General features: G+C 42.9%; 1 protein-coding gene across 4 annotated transcripts in view; it reads left to right on the top strand.

Moving 5' to 3' along the window:
- The window catches only part of CA10 (carbonic anhydrase 10), a 556,725-nt gene extending 546,248 nt beyond the window's left edge, over nucleotides 1–10,477 (top strand). For 2 of the 4 annotated variants that reach the window (XM_010372201.1, XM_010372200.1), the window contains exons 8-10: nucleotides 4,835–4,989; nucleotides 7,191–7,365; nucleotides 9,195–10,477. In XM_010372201.1, coding sequence (XP_010370503.1) covers nucleotides 4,835–4,989; nucleotides 7,191–7,365; nucleotides 9,195–9,217 — 353 coding nt within the window. In that variant the 3' untranslated portion in view covers nucleotides 9,218–10,477. The remainder of the gene's footprint in view (nucleotides 1–4,834; nucleotides 4,990–7,190; nucleotides 7,366–9,194) is intronic. The other 2 variants (XM_010372202.2, XM_010372199.2) reach the window with 2 other exon arrangements.
- Nucleotides 10,478–15,877: the final 5,400 nt, after the last annotated feature.

The raw sequence follows: 15,877 nt of genomic DNA, 5'->3' as shown, positions 1-15,877 counted from the left end.
AAAAAGAGATTTTATGCTATTTTCAAGTGGCTAAACTAGCGACCAGTGGAGTGTAAAGAGGCTTCTTAAGTGGGTAAGAGGGAATAGTTATTAGAACACTGCATGTAAAACACTTTCTTCCAACATCCTAGGACAGTATTATTTTGGTAGCTTCATTCTCCTTCAATGTCACAAGCCCCATTCATTTCATGGGTAATAAATACAGTGGTGAGCTTTAGTCCAATGAGAATCCAAAGGATCACAAATTTCAAATTTAAAAAGGTATGGTGGCCGGGCGTGGTGACTCACGTTTATAATCCCATCCCAGCATTTTGGGAGGCAGAGATGGGCAGATCACCTGAAGTCAGGAGTTCGAGACCAGCGTGGCCACCATGGTGAAACCCTGTCTCTACCAAAAATACAAATATTAGCTGGGCATGGTGGCAGGCACCTATAATCCCAGCTACTTGGGAGGCTGAGGCAGGACAATCACTGGAACCTGGGAGGCGGAGGTTACAGTGAACCAAGATCACGCCACTGCACTCCAGCCTGGGCAACAGAGTGAGACTCCATCTCAAATAAAAAAAAAAAAAAAAGAGAGATACGGCTATTGTCTTAAAGCATTTCCTCTAAGGAAATAAAACCACACCACTGAAGGCATCTGGAGGAGAGCTTTCAAAGACAGCGTTTTGACACGTGGCACAAGCCCCTTAAAGCATTTTTTTCAGTCTTACCTGTTTATAACTGCTTTACCTCCCCCAACCCCCAGATATTCTATTCAGCTATAAGATGAATGTGTAGGCCAGGACAGACCAACTTGGAACTGCCTTATACTTCTCAGTTCTTTGGGAGGTGTTTTATGCGCCGCTCCTCAGAGGGGCGCAGTGTTCAATGTGATGAACCACCACCAGGGAGTTTAAGCATACTGCTCCTGGTGCCTTTCTCTATGCTTGATTGAACTGGTACTCTCATTTCAAAGCAACGGCTTTGGAAATGTTCTCACAGAATGCGAAACGCAGCACACCACTTTCCATGTTGCAATCTAAGTAGTTACTCACGTCAGCAAGGAACAGAACAGGAGCAGCTCACCTCCATGAATCCAATTCTCAGAGGCCCCTTTTTTCATTTATTGTTTGTGTAAAACAAAATATCATATTACTTCATTCTTTAGTAATTGCCTTTTTTCATTTCAGTTGAATTTGCCTCAGAATACAAGGGGAAATGTCATTCTATATGAGAAAATTGCCAAATAGTTCCATATTGATCAGGAGCAAGTCCAATATTGATCTCTGAAACTGCCGTGCCTTGTTCTCATTGGAATAGTTCTCTTCGAATGGGAACTTCATAAGCAGGAAGCTGGGCAATATTAAATCTCATCAGTGGTCCACATGAGTAAGCACGATGCATTTAACAGAGGCTGCCTGTTAAATGCAGACTAAAAAAAAAAAAGCTCAGACTGAGGGAAAGTTTTCCCCTACCCACCCCATGTGGTCCTAGGCATTTTATCACAGTGTACGTCTCCTACAAAAAGAAAAAGTCAGCTTGGGAGTTGTAACCATGACTAAGAACTCAGTATAAGATAAATCACAGGTTCATCAAGAACATGTCAAAAAACCAAAGGTTCAACTGTGAACTTCTGCAGTCATTTGAAATAATAAAATTGGGTGATAAACTACACACATATATTCTACACTTATTGATTATCCAAGATCCAAGGGGTCTTACTTTACTGTAAAGATACAGCCAACACATACAAAATTACAACACTGTCATACAAGAAATTTGACCTGCCTAAGATAAATTTGGCTAACAAGCTTATTTATGTTGAAAGATGTTTTTGGATCCTAATACTTGAAGATGGAATTTTCCAGGACTGTCTGGTACCCTCAAGTAAGAGGTTACATTCTTTTCCATAAAGGAAGAATGAGTTGCTGGCAAAGCTACCATTAGAACTCAGACTTGAATTAGGACTCTTGACTTGACATCTAGGATTTGCCCTTTATAAGCTATTCTCTCATATGACAGGTAAATAGCTGATAGAGATATGAGAGAGGGAGGAAAGAGAGAGAGACAGAAAGAGGGGATAGGTAGAGAAACCTCTCTGTAAAACTATTCATGAAACTTGATTTGAACATCTGTCCTCACTTCTACCAATAAACATCCTTAAAGCAAGCAGAGGCATGCATGATCACTCCCACCGGCCTCTGAGCTTCACCCCAGATTTCCATCTTTGTTCACAAACAACTCTGACCTCCTCTAGATCTTTTCCATCCTTACTCATGAACAGAGCCATGGAAGTTTAGAGAGAAGAATCGTGCTTCTGGTATATTGGTTCTCAGTCTTCTTTCTGTCTATAATGCCCAGACGATAATGCTGACAAGAACCAACAATGGTTTTCTGCTGGCTGCTGCATGGACAAGATAGTATGTGACTAAAAACTAGTTCCTGGCCTAGTTAGCCCTGGAAAACACCCCAGCATGCCTTGACATTAGGGCCGAAAACTTCTGTTTTATTCATGTTCTTTTCTTGGGTCCTTCTGCTTCTGTCCTATCAAACATACCAAGCAATCTTCAATAGAGAGAAAAGAAGATGCAAAAACTTTAGCCAGTGTCTTTCAAATCCCAATACTTAAAAGACAGACACTGATTCAATGGCAGCCTCTGAGACAGCATGATGAGTCATGAAAACAAACATGACATGTTAAATGCACACCGACTCAGCAATGTAAATATGAAGGTACAGGAGTCTTTGGTATGGAAACATGGTAATACCATAGGGAGATGGAAACAGGGCAGGCAATCTCACCCTAATGTCTTAGGGTGTGACACATGGGGGCGGGGATGGTAGGCAGCATGTATTTAAGCTGAGGACGCTGACTGGAACCTCAGAGATGCTTCCCTTCATCCGACAGATGATGTCATCTCTTCCTCCCTTGCTTTTGCCCAGCACTGCCGGCAAGCAGAGCCTCTGAGCAGAAACGATTTCATTTGTTCATTCAAGCAGTGTTTACTATACACCCAGTATGTGGTGGACTCATGCTGGCATTTGGGGGCTCGGAGATAAAAGATGCAAACCCTTCCCCTGAAGGCGCACAGCTTAGTAGGGACAGTCAAACAGGTAAATAATGATTGGCAAGCTAATTCAGTAAATACAGTGAAAGAGGTGGGCACTGGCCCAGCTGGGGAAGCCAGGGAGTCCTTGAGGAGAGGAACAGTAGTTATCCCAGGGAAGCAGGGCAAGGACACTCCAGGGCAGGGCAGGAGGACATGACAAACCTGGACCGCACCTTGTGCTAGGTGCTTGAGAAGCATGATCCTGTTTATTCCTCAAACAACCCCATGAGCCAAGTACTCCAAACATCTGCATATTACCAATGTGGAAACTGAGGCTCAGATGATTACCTGTGGGTCCAAGGACACACGGACAGTGAGCAGCAAAGTCAGCGCTCCAACTGAGATGTGAGTCTAAAACTCACTCTCTCCACTCTGGGTCTTTCCAAGTTCTGCTGTGTGAGGATACAGAAAGGGCAAAAGGTAGAGTATACGTATTAACAAGATTTGCAGAAAGAACACAGTGGGGAATGAAAATGTCAGGAGAGCAGAAGCTGCCTATGTCCTCTGATGACTGTTGCATCTTGGAGAGGGAGTGGACAAAGAGGGATCTCCTGGCAGGACCTCAGTGGATGGAGTCTGGGGTATCATCACTATGGTGTTTTGGAAACTTGCTATGTGAGAGAAATCCCTGAGCATAACCTTTGCCTCTTGCTCCTAGCCTACACCACACCTCGGCCTCCAATATTTTCCACAAATATAGGTGCAGCACAAAGGCTGGTTCTAGTTTCAAAGAAACAAAACATGTTCCTTTTCTTTACTCCTGGAATGCCTCTCTATTTCCTCCTTCACTCCTCCCCTCCCCGAATAAAATAAAATGCAATAATAACAGCATGCTAGAGTACCCAATGTGTTCCTCGTGCAAGGTTGGTTAAACAAATCACATTGACCTTTAACAAAAATGTGCCGAATGCTTCCTTCTCTTATTCAATATGTTAATCTTCAGGCCAAACCACCATTAGAGCAAGCCTCATTAAGTGCAGATCTGATCATGCTACTCCCTGGCTTCAAACCCTTCAGTGGTTCCACATTGCCTCCGGATGAAGCCCAAACTCCCAGTAGCGCTGGAAAGACCTTCTGCTGTGGCCTGTGCTGACCCCACCAGCCACATTTCTCACAGCAGCCCTCCCTCCCCTTGCATCTCCACATCCCCCTGCAGCTCACACTCCATCCGTCCCCAAGTACACACCACTCTTTCCATGGGTCTTTTTCTAGCATTGCTCTGTCTACAGTGGCCTTGACACCCTACCCCACTGCCAGCTACACATTGATGACCTTCTGCTGTTAAAGATGCAGTTCAAGTCAACTCCTCGATTCATTCCTTCCTCAGTCCCCCGCACCCCGGTCCCAGACAAAACTCACAGCCTCTCTCTGGGCCCAGTGCAGATTGAGGTCAGTGTCTCTATGATGCCTGCTGCAATCACTTAATTATTTCCTACTCACTTATACCTGGCTTAGTGCCTGACACATATTAGGGATCTAAGAGCCAGTCAGAGACAAATGCTGATATCCAATATTAACTTATTATGTTGGCCCCTGATATATATATGTGTGTGTGTGTGTGTATGTGTGTATATATATGTGTATGTGTATATATGTATATGTGTATATGTATCTGTGTATATGTGTGTATATATGTATACATGTGTATGTGTGTATATATGTATATGTATGTATGTCTATATGTCAGCAATATCATCCCTTTCTCAAGAAATCTAATTTTTAAGTCTTCTTTCCTTCTCTAGATGATGCATATTTACTACAGGGGCTTAATATAGAGGAACTATATCCAGAGACCTCTAGTTTCATCACTTACGATGGGTCAATGACTATCCCACCCTGCTATGAGACAGCAAGTTGGATCATAATGAACAAACCTGTCTATATAACCAGGATGCAGGTGAGTTTCTCTCTGGCCCTTTAGCTAAAGGAAAAGAATGATGTAAAAAAAAAAAAAAAAAAAATCACTGAATTGTGGAATGTCTATTCTAATGGTTTACTAGGACCACTATAACAAAGTCCCACAAACTGTGTAGTTTAAACCAACACAAACTTATCGCCTCACAGTTCTGGAGACTAGAGGTTCAAGATCAAGGTGTCAACAGCATTGCTTCCTTCAGTGGGATGTGAGGAAGAATCTGTTCCATGCCTCTCCCCTAGCTTCTAGTGGTTTGCTGACAATCTTTGGCGTGCTTTGGCATTTAAAAGCAGCACCCCAAGCTCTACCTACATCTTTCTTTCTTTCTTTTTTGAGATGGAGTCTCACTCTTGTCACCCAGGCTGGAGTGCAGTGGCGCGATCTTGGCTCACTGCAACATCCGCCTCCTGGGTTCAAGTTATTCTCATGCCTCAGCCTCCTGAGTAGCTGGGATTACAGGCACATGTCACCATGCCCGGCTAATTTTTGTACTTTTAGTAGAGATGGGTTTTCACCATGTTGACCAGGCTGGTCTTGAACTTCTGACCTCAGGTAATCCATCTGCCTCGGCCTCCCAAAGTGCTGGCATTACAGGCGTGAGCCACCATACCCAGCCTCTACCTCCATCTTTATAAGGTGTTTTCCCTGTGTCTGAGGCTCTGTGTCCAAATTTCCCATTTTTATAAAACCACCTTCTGTATTGCATTAAAGCCTACCCCCAATAAGCTTGTCTTAGCTAATTCCATCTGCAACGACTATTTCCAAATAAGATCACATTCTGAGCTACTGGGGGTTACCAGTACCTTTAGCTTATGAATTTCAGGGGTACACGATTCAACCCATATGCCTGGGTTTAAAGAGCCAGCATCCAAAAGGCTTAACCTGAGCTAATTATAGAAGCATCTCACCTGTCGCAGTGGGAAAAGACAGCCATTAGTTCCCAGAGCGTATTCTACAACTACCGTGTTCAGAAAGCAAGCCAGCAAAATGGAAGACGTCATCATGCATTTGAAAAAGTCGGGTTTTAAAAAGTTAAATAGATTCCATTGTTGAAGAACTTCTGGGGTCCTTCTTAAATGCTAATATATGTGTCAGTCTTCAAGAGGAAGTGGTATGGTATGTAGCGTTTCGCACCCATATTTGAATGTGGGGTTTTTTTGGATCATCTCGCAGAGTTAGTACTCCTCAGAACTCGACGGAAGGCAGATGGGTCCTCCTGTGTGAGCTTGGCTACACGGCTTATTGTGCTCTTCGGCCTGTCCCCCACCTCTATGAAATGAACACTCCTCTTCTTTATTGAGAGGGGGATAAATTACATGAGTTTGCTCCAGCTCTGACATTCTACGACTGTGGGAGTCTATAACAAATTAAAGGAGAGATGAGCAAAGAAAGGAGAAGCCAATCTCCTTGATGGGATATGCATTCCCACCCGACAACCATTTGAACAATTTGAAGTTCCTTATCCTATCCGTATTGATGGGGACTCACTAGGTGACAGGCAACAGCAACTCCCGGCTTAAGCTTAGAAAAAGCATTTATTTGAGAGCTACAGGGGCATCTTAGAGAATTCAAAATCAGAAATTGACATCAGAAATTCACTGAAATGGGAACCCCAGAAGTGCTTTCTCTCTGCTGTCCTCTTCTCACCACACATTCACTTCATTCTTCTCTCCTGCTAGAGACCGTCTTCTTTGACCTCACAGTCCTGTGGCAGAACACGGCTGCAAACAGTCCAGCCATCTGGCCCTCACAGTCTCACAGAAAAGAAACCAAACTGGTCCAGCTTAGTTTAGCTCTGACCCATGGACCAATCACTATGATCCAGGTAATACCATGTGGGAGTCATGGAGTTATTGAACCAAAGAGTATCAAAGAATACCCTGAAGAAACCTACCAGATTTCCTCCTTTTATGGATGCTGCATTTGAGGGTGACAGAGCGCAAGTGACTTGTTCAGAGGCATACATAGGCTAGTAAGCTAGAAGCAAGGCTGGCTTCATGCACGGAGGCATAGTGGGCCTTCAACTCAACTGAACCCATGGAAAAAAGGGACTGTGTGGGGCTTATACAGCCCTTTCCTCATACAGCTGACACCATCTAGCTTGGCCAGTCTCTGTGGTCTTATTTCTTCCCTAGTGCATTTAAGAGGATGGTTGGATCTCACAGCTACTTCTCTCTCCTCAGATGCATTCCTTGCGCCTGCTCAGCCAGAACCAGCCATCTCAGATCTTTCTGAGCATGAGTGACAACTTCAGGCCTGTCCAGCCACTCAACAACCGCTGCATCCGCACCAATATCAACTTCAGTTTACAGGGGAAGGACTGTCCAAACAACCGAGCCCAGAAGCTTCAGTATAGAGGTGGGTGTGGTGGCTCAGAGAATGGAGGATCTAGGCCAGAGCTCAGTCTCTCTGCTTAGACCTGTTCTTAAAGGCCTGGCATTATCTTCCATCATAGGAATGATGATTATAAATGACAATAACCCATCACGCTCCATGTGCATGGTGGTGAAGGTCTTAAGTTTTGATATATGTGATATAGATATCTGTATGAATGCATCTAGGTAGGTGGGTAGGTAGGTAAGTGGGTGGGTGGATGGATAGATGATAGGTAGATGGCAAGGTGTAGAGGTTTGATCTATGTGAGAGAGATATATATATATAACCTTTAAATACATACATCAAACCTTTAAAACCCCTGTAGATCAGGCAAGACAGCTTCTTTTTATTGCCATTTTATAGAAGAGCCCAGAAAGGCTGATGCTCCCAAGGTTATCTGTTAGAACAGGACAGCAAAAAGCATTAGAGCTTTTAAGTATATGCAAGAAAGACCCCCTTTTCCCTAGAAGGTTAACAAATACTCTAAAGGGCAGGCCATCAGGATCCAATGGGATAATTTGCGAGTGTATCTTTGCCCAGTGCTATGTACCTAGAAATGGTTATTATTCCTACTAAAGGGGACATTTAAGGTGACATCTGCCTCCTGTAACTCTGTGATCCACACCCAGCCCTCTCTCTCTTCCCTTCTGCACACTACTAAACATCTGTTAATCATTGTGGTAAACATTCAGTGTAGAAAGAGGCAAGATGGGGTCTTGGAGGGCGCTGGACTGGAAATCAGGACATCTAAGTCCTGGGCCTGGTTCTAACAAGCTGTACAAACCCAGCCACATTGTTGACCCCCTAGACCTGGCTTCTTCATGACAGTTCCTATGCCATCTACTTCACAGCTTGTTAAAGGAAGCAAACAAGAGCCTGGATGGGGAAGCCTTTTGTAGCAGTAACATGCTCCCCAAATAGGAGGGCTGTGGTTATTACCAGACAGCTTTTAGAAGCAGCCTCCACCACTACTCCTTGATCCTCCACTTCCTTCTTCCTACTTCCCCCATATTCCCTTCTTTTTTCTCTCTTAGATACATTTGCATGCCCAAACTACATTATTTTCCACTCCCTTCCAGCCATAACTACCAGAAAAGTAAATACCTAACTCATTCATTGCTGCTTCTCCTTAGTCAACACCCCTGTATTGTGTTCCTAGTATGTGTCAGTTAGTTGGGTGATGGGTGACAGATAGGACCCCTAGCCACACAGAGCATATGGTCTACAACAGGAGTCTACACACTTTTTCTATAAAGGACAGAGTAAATATGTTAAGTTTTGAAGCCATAAAATCTCTGTGGCACTCTGACATTGTAGTATGAAATCAGCCATTGATAATATGTAAAAAATGGGTATGGCTGTGTTCCAATAAAACTTTATTTATAAAAACAGGTATTGTGCTGGATTAGATGTGTGGACTGTTTTTCCATCCCTGGTCTAAAGCAGTGTCATCCACTAGAACTTTCTGTGGTAATGGGAATGTTTTCATGATAGGTTGATTACTATCCTACATTGTCCAATACAGCAGCTACTAGCCATATGTGGCTATTGAACATTGGATGGGTGACCAGTACAATGATGCAACTAATTTTTTAATTTTAATTAATTTAAATTTATAGTATATTGGTCAGTATAGGCCTAGAAGGTCATGGAGAATTGGAAGGGGGTAGTTGGAATGCATATAAGTAAGCAGGTATTTACAAAACAGTCCCGTCGCCTCTGGAGGAATTCCCTAAAACTGTGCAAATTAATTGAGTATGCCTCATTTTATGTTGTATGTGTGATTTTTTTTTCTTTCTCTCTCTCTGCAGTAAATGAATGGCTCCTCAAGTAGGGAACAAAGCCAAGAAGAATCCCACCTCAGTGAAATGCTACAACTGTGAATTGACATAACCTAGAATGTCCCCCTTCTTGCTTCTCTCTCCTTCCTTCCCCTAAGCCTCATTCATTCTTGGGATTGGCCCTTTCTTCATGAAAAGTGTCTGCAAAACCATGGCAGAGGAATACATCTCTCACACACTCACAAACACACACACAAGCACTTGCACATACATACACACACATGCAAACATACCTCCACAGACTCTCTTACAACCTCCATCATGGGAAGTCAAGTTTCAGAAACAAAAGTCTCATTCATAAGGTCTTAGAAGAAAATAACCAGTTAACCTGATTTCAATTTTGATACCGTTTTCCTGAACTAATAAATCTACCCAATGAGACTTTTCAGCCTTTGTACATACAAAATTCTTCCAAAAGAGAGAGAAAATACAGCTCTGATGGCATCAAACGGACTTTGCATCAAGTAATTTCAGATAGTGTCCTAGGATCCTTTGAGGGTGCTGGTAGCAGGTGAGCAGGACAAAGTTGACCAAGGACACTTATTTCTAGATTATGATTCTTCTGTTTACTCAACAATTTAAAAAGAAAAAAAAAGGACAGACATTGAAGAGCTACACATTGTATATATATCACCACAGACTATAAAGAAATGGAATTATTTCCCTCTTTGTCACATATCTGTAGTAGGATTTGCCAAGATCAGAAATGACCCATTTGCTGTTTCTTGTTTTCCAAAGGTCATACATTGTGTTTGGTTATTGTTACCAGCTCAATAAATGTGTTTAACAAGTTAATTTCATTTTTCTGGCTTTGGTCTATTCTCCTTCCTTACAGGCTAAGCCCTGGCTCCATGCAACTGCATTCTTTGATTTCACTTGTTCCTTCATCTACATGTTTTGTTCATTTGCAGCCAGTTTTACTGAGTTTGTGGCAATCAGGAATGCATTTGCTAAGCAAGTATAACTTTAATTCCACTCCATGGCTCGATCATTCACATGAGGTGAGCTTCAGCCTGAGATAGCAGGCAACAGATTTCTTGCGTTTCAAAACTGCCATGCCCCCCTGTGATGCTCCCGTGAAGGAATGCACTTTGCCTTGTAAGTTCCTGGGAAAGGGGTATCTTTTCTCTCCAGGTGCAGCCAGATCTCACAAAGTACAAACGAATGCCTTTCTTTTCTTGTTTATAATGGTCACTCACTGTGTTTGGTTACTGTCAAGAAATCAATAAATGTGTTTAACAAGTTACCCAGTACCTATGTCTGACTTTATTGAGAAAGAGGATGCTCCCTGCTGAAGTCTCTGAGTCCTGCTGGGTGCAGGAGCAATTGCATACGGGACTGACAGGGCAGCCAGAACAGCCTATCTGGCCATTCCCAGAGCCAGGTAATTAATACCCTGTTGAGAAAACATATAGGCTTAGCTGCTGGAAGAGAATACTTGGATGTTTGTTTGGTGGCCAAATTAAAAATAACTTTCATCTCTCCTTTCTGTCACACTCTCCTGCAAGGGGGAAAGCTCAGGCAAGGAGAGTCTGTGCAAATGAGAACATTCCCAAGCATATGAAAAACTTTAGCCTAGTGACTAGATGGACTGACAAGGAAAATTTCAAAACACTCAGTTATTTCATATTCAAAATAATATACGTAACTGGATTTTATCTTTTACTTTTTGCGTCAATGTCAGACACACAGCAGCCTTAGCTATGATGACATCTAGGCCTATTTCTGAGCAATCTTATTTTTCCAGAGAACCAAATATTCACAAAGGTTTAGGGTGAGCAGGCGGCAATCTTTATTTATGTGGCTTGCTGCTGCTTCTGAGGTAGAATCTTCCTTATCCTGCAATGGCAGGCAGCGATGTAGTATAACAGCTGAAGAATATGGATGGCAAATCAACTTTACTCTGCCTTTTGCCTGCTGTGTGACCCTAGGCAAGTTGCTTTACTTCTCTATCGGTACACTGGGGAGGTTAATAATTGCCTGTATGAGTTACGAGGCTTAAACACTTTGTAGCTACTTAAAGCAGCTTGCACAGTACCTGCAATGACTGTTCTATATAATGGTACCAATAGTAGAGTATTTGTATGACCTGCCTATTAAAAGTTTATCTGAATCATATCATGCCTTCCTTTACAGGGTGGTAGTAGCATCAATCACAACAAGGACACCAGAGTGACAGCAAAAAAAAAAAAAAAGCAATAGATACCCAGCAGACTGCACATAGATAAATGCCTGCGATGTGTTGAGGAAGACAAGGAAAAGCACAAGTGAGGAAGGAAAGCAGGCAACTGGGTTTCTAGGCCCCACCCCATCACAGCATCCTCTCTGACACTGGGCAAGTCAACTCCCCTCCCTAGGACTGAGTCCTTATCGACAAATGGTTTGCACAAGACGACCTCCCCTGAACTTTGCACTCTTCATTCCCCCAACTGTGCCTCTCATTCAGTTCTTTAGTCCAGTGAGAACAAAGAAAAACTCAGTCTCTCACCCCTAGGGTCCCTGGGCATAGGCAGACTTTCACCTTGGCCAAACAGGACTCAAAATGGGGCAAACTGGCTCCTGCCTCTGACTTTCTGGGCCAGTCCTAAATGCCCCTTTCTGCATACTCACTAGATTTCCCAAACTATAAAAAGAAAATATAGTCACTTTGCCCTCACAATATGTGGGAGTAATAAAAAGACTAGCTAGATTAGTACCTCTCAAAAAAAAAAAAAAGGCCGTGGCAGTTTTTAAAGTACCAAAGAGCCCCTGGACTTCCTGAGCACCCATGGGCTGCAAAATCTATTGATGTATTTTTGTTTTTTGATGTCTTCATCTAGGACTTGGTCTGATCTGGGTCTTGATGTCTTCAACATCACTAATCATCAGGGAAACGCAAATCAAAACTACAATGAGATACCACCTCATACCTGTTGAAGACATCAAGGAACAAAAATACATTAATAGATTTTGCAGTCCATGGGTGCTCAGGAAGCCCCAGGGGAGCGGTGCCTCTGTGCTCCACAGTGTGTGCCAATAGGCCAGCTTTGCCTGTTGGAGCCCTGGCTGACATGAGCACCCCTTCCTTTTTGGAGAAGTCTACAATCTGCAAGGAAACACATGCTAAGCCTCAGTTCTCTCCTCTGCAAAATTTGGGAGGGAGGTAAATATACACCCAAGAATGCTCTGGACAAATTGAATGAACAAAGGAACACACCAAGGTGGGCGGATCACCTGAGATCAGGAGTTTGAGAATAGCCTGGCCAATATGGTGAAACCGTGTCTCCACTAAAAATACAAAAATTAGCCAGGCATGGTGGCATGTGCCTGTAATCCCAACTACCGGGGAGGCTGAGGCAGGAGAATCACTTGAACCCAGAAGGTGGAGGATGCTGTGAGCCAAGATCCATCACTCCACTGCACTCCAGCCTGAGTGACAGAGTGAGACTCTGTCTCAAAAAAAAAATAATAATCATGTGGAAATCCACAGCCCTAGCCCCTTCTTGGGGACACATTTTGTGGTTTCCAAGACCATTAGGGCCTTGTTCCAGTCTCCCTCTGTAGCAGTTAAGTTTCCATGGTGACATCAGGACAACCACAACTCGCTGCACTAAATGTGTCTGGAACGTGGTACAAGACAGTGAGATAATCACATGGAATCTGGACAGGAAAGCAGTCCTTGACCAGAGCCCATAACACACACATCAGGTCAAAGAAGATGACTGACAATGGTCAATTAGCATATGCCCACACCCCCAGGGTGGACCCTTCCTGCTGGAACCCAGAACACCTGCAGTTCATAAGAGTATCTCAGTTTTCCTGTTCCAGAAATCCTAAAAGTAGGACCTCTAGGAGCAGAAACTCACGTAACATTATTCACCAACTGGCACAACTGAACATAAGGAAAGATCTGCCAAGACTCCAGTTGAAAAAAACATACTATTATTGATAAGGTCTGCCATAGGTTGCACATTTTCTGTGGTCCAGGCCCTGTGCCAAGCAGCTTACAAATATCATCTCATTTTACCCACACAGTGACCCATAAAGTAATCACTACTGCTGTCCCTGGGTTATAAATACAGAAATGGACTTCTTATAGACCAGGTGATAGCCTCAGAGTCACATAGCTCATAGGTGACAATGCCAGACTCAACTCTTCTAAGCCAGTGGTTCTCAAAGCGTGGCCCCAGTCATCAGCATCACTTAGGAGCTGGTTAGAAATGCACATTTTTAGATCCCACTGCAGAACTATTGACACTCAGAGGGTGAGGCCAAGCCATCTGTGTTTTAACAAGCCCCCTAGATGATTCTGATGCACACTCAAGTGTGACAACCACCATAAATCAAATATTCATCCATACTACTTCCTACTCTAGAGTTTCCCAAACTTTACTACATATTAGAACCTCCTTAGCATAATGTCCTGCAAGTTCATCCACGTTGTGGCAAATGGCAAGATTTCCTTCTTTTTAAGGCTAATACTCCATTGTATGTCTATGCCACATTTTCTTTACCTGTTCATCTGTCAGTGAGCATTTTAGCTTTTATCCATGTCTTTGCTATTATAAGTAATGTTGCAATGAACATGGGAGTACAGATATCTCTTTGCAATCCTGATTTCAATTCTTTTGGTTATATACCCAGAAGTGGGATTGTTGGATCATACACTAGGTCTATTTAATTTTTTGTGAATTCTCCATACTGTTTTCCATAGTCTGTACCAATTTACATTCCCATCAACAGTCTACAAAGGTTTCCTTTGTCAATATTTGTTACCTTTGGTTTGCTTGATAATAGCCATTCTAATAAGTATGAGGTGGTATCTCACTGTAGTTTTGATTTGCATTTCCCTGATGATTAGTGATGTTGAACACCTTTTTGTATACCTGTTGGCCACTTGTATGTCTTCTTTGGAGAAGTGACTATTCAGGTCTTTTACCCATTTTTTAATCAGATTATTTGGGCTTTTTGCTATTGAGTTGTGGGAGTACTAAATGAAATAAGCCAGACACAGAGGAACAAATACTACATGACCCCATTTATATTAGGAATCTAAAATAGTCAAACTCATAGAAGCAGAGAGTAGAATGGTGGATACCAGGACCTTGGGGGAGGGGAAATCAGGGAGGTGTTGGCCAAAAGTCAAATCGTTTTAGTTATCCAGGATGAGTAAGTCCTAAAGATCTACTGTAGAGCATAATACCTATAGTTAACAATGCTATCCTTTACATTTAAAAAATGTATACATAAAAATAATAGGGTAGATCTTATGCTAAGTGTTCTTATGACAAGACGAGGAAACTTTTAAAGATAATGGTTGCATTTATGCATTGTTTATGGTGATGGCTTCAAGGGTGTATACTTCAAACTTATCAAGATGTATACAGGTTAAATATATACAACATTTTTATGTCAGTCACAAAAACATAATAATAATTTTAAAAAGGAATCTCCTAGAAAGTTTTAAAAACCCAATGCCCAGGTTGTACCACATATCACTTAAATCAGGATGTCTGGGAGCAGTAGCCAGGCTTCAGTGTACTGTAAAGATCTGCAGATGATTCCAACACGCAGCAAACTTTGGGGATCACACCTCTACCTAAAGGACCTTCTCAGTGGAGGGTTCACCTCTGAGGGGCATCCATGGAAGCCCAGAAGTCAGAGTTATCTAATGGCCATTCCCTTTTCAGAATCAGATCCAGATTCCTATGCATGTTAACTATTTTGGATGGTCTCAGTATGTTCCCCATCCCAATTTTCTCCTTCAATTAACAGGTCCAGAGTTTGAATAACAAATCTCTTTCAGAAACATTACTATTTGAAATACTGGCTGGGCACCAGCCTTCTAAAATCCACTCCAAGTCATCACTTCTAGTAACTCAGATTGCAAAGCTTCCAAGTCCTCAGACTATTACAAACAAATGAAAACAGGCTGTGAGTCAGGATACCAGAAGTTCAGAAACATACGCTGTGTCCATCGCTAAAAGTTATAAGCCAGCTATGGCCCATCAGTTTTAACTCCATCGTGTCTCTTCCATGCCACATTCCCTCCCCACAACCCTTCAGTCCTGTGACAAGGCCTAGTCTGAGCCCTCATCTTCTTTGGCCTGGACTACAACAATATCTACCCAGAAGGTCCTTCTGCCTCCAGTCTCCAGATAATTGAGAGACCCTGGGTCGAGAGTGTAAAAATACTCAAACACAGTTCTCATATAAAGGGAACCTGAGTTCACCCTGAATAAATGTTGAAGGAAATTTAGGCTGGGCTGAGGAGTAGGTAGAAAACAATCTCAGGCACTTTCCAGAGAGGAGACCAAAACACAAAGCTACACAGAAAATCCAGCAGGGCAGCATTCCAAATTGATTTGGTAGAGAAACAGATTTCAGGCGCAATGCCAGAGGGCAGTACCCGGATGCCAGACCTGGAATGGAATCAGGACCCAGGAGAATTGCCTGAGCAGCTCTTCACAGGGCATCTGAGGTCTTAGCCATGGCCCAGGTGGGGAGGAAGGGTTAGAGAGTCACATTCCGACCCAGACATTGCCAGCCCACTCCCATCTCATCACTAGGACTAACGAACGAAAACCACCAACCAGAACATATCTCCCAATACCCAAACTTTCAATGGTCCCCAGTTGTTTCAAGATTAAAGGATCAAATTCTTTCGCAAAGCC

Source organism: Rhinopithecus roxellana, chromosome 19 (genome assembly GCF_007565055.1).
Source record: "Rhinopithecus roxellana isolate Shanxi Qingling chromosome 19, ASM756505v1, whole genome shotgun sequence".
Classification (NCBI taxonomy): Eukaryota; Metazoa; Chordata; class Mammalia; order Primates; family Cercopithecidae; genus Rhinopithecus; species Rhinopithecus roxellana.
This window is presented reverse-complemented; position numbering and strand designations above follow the sequence as displayed.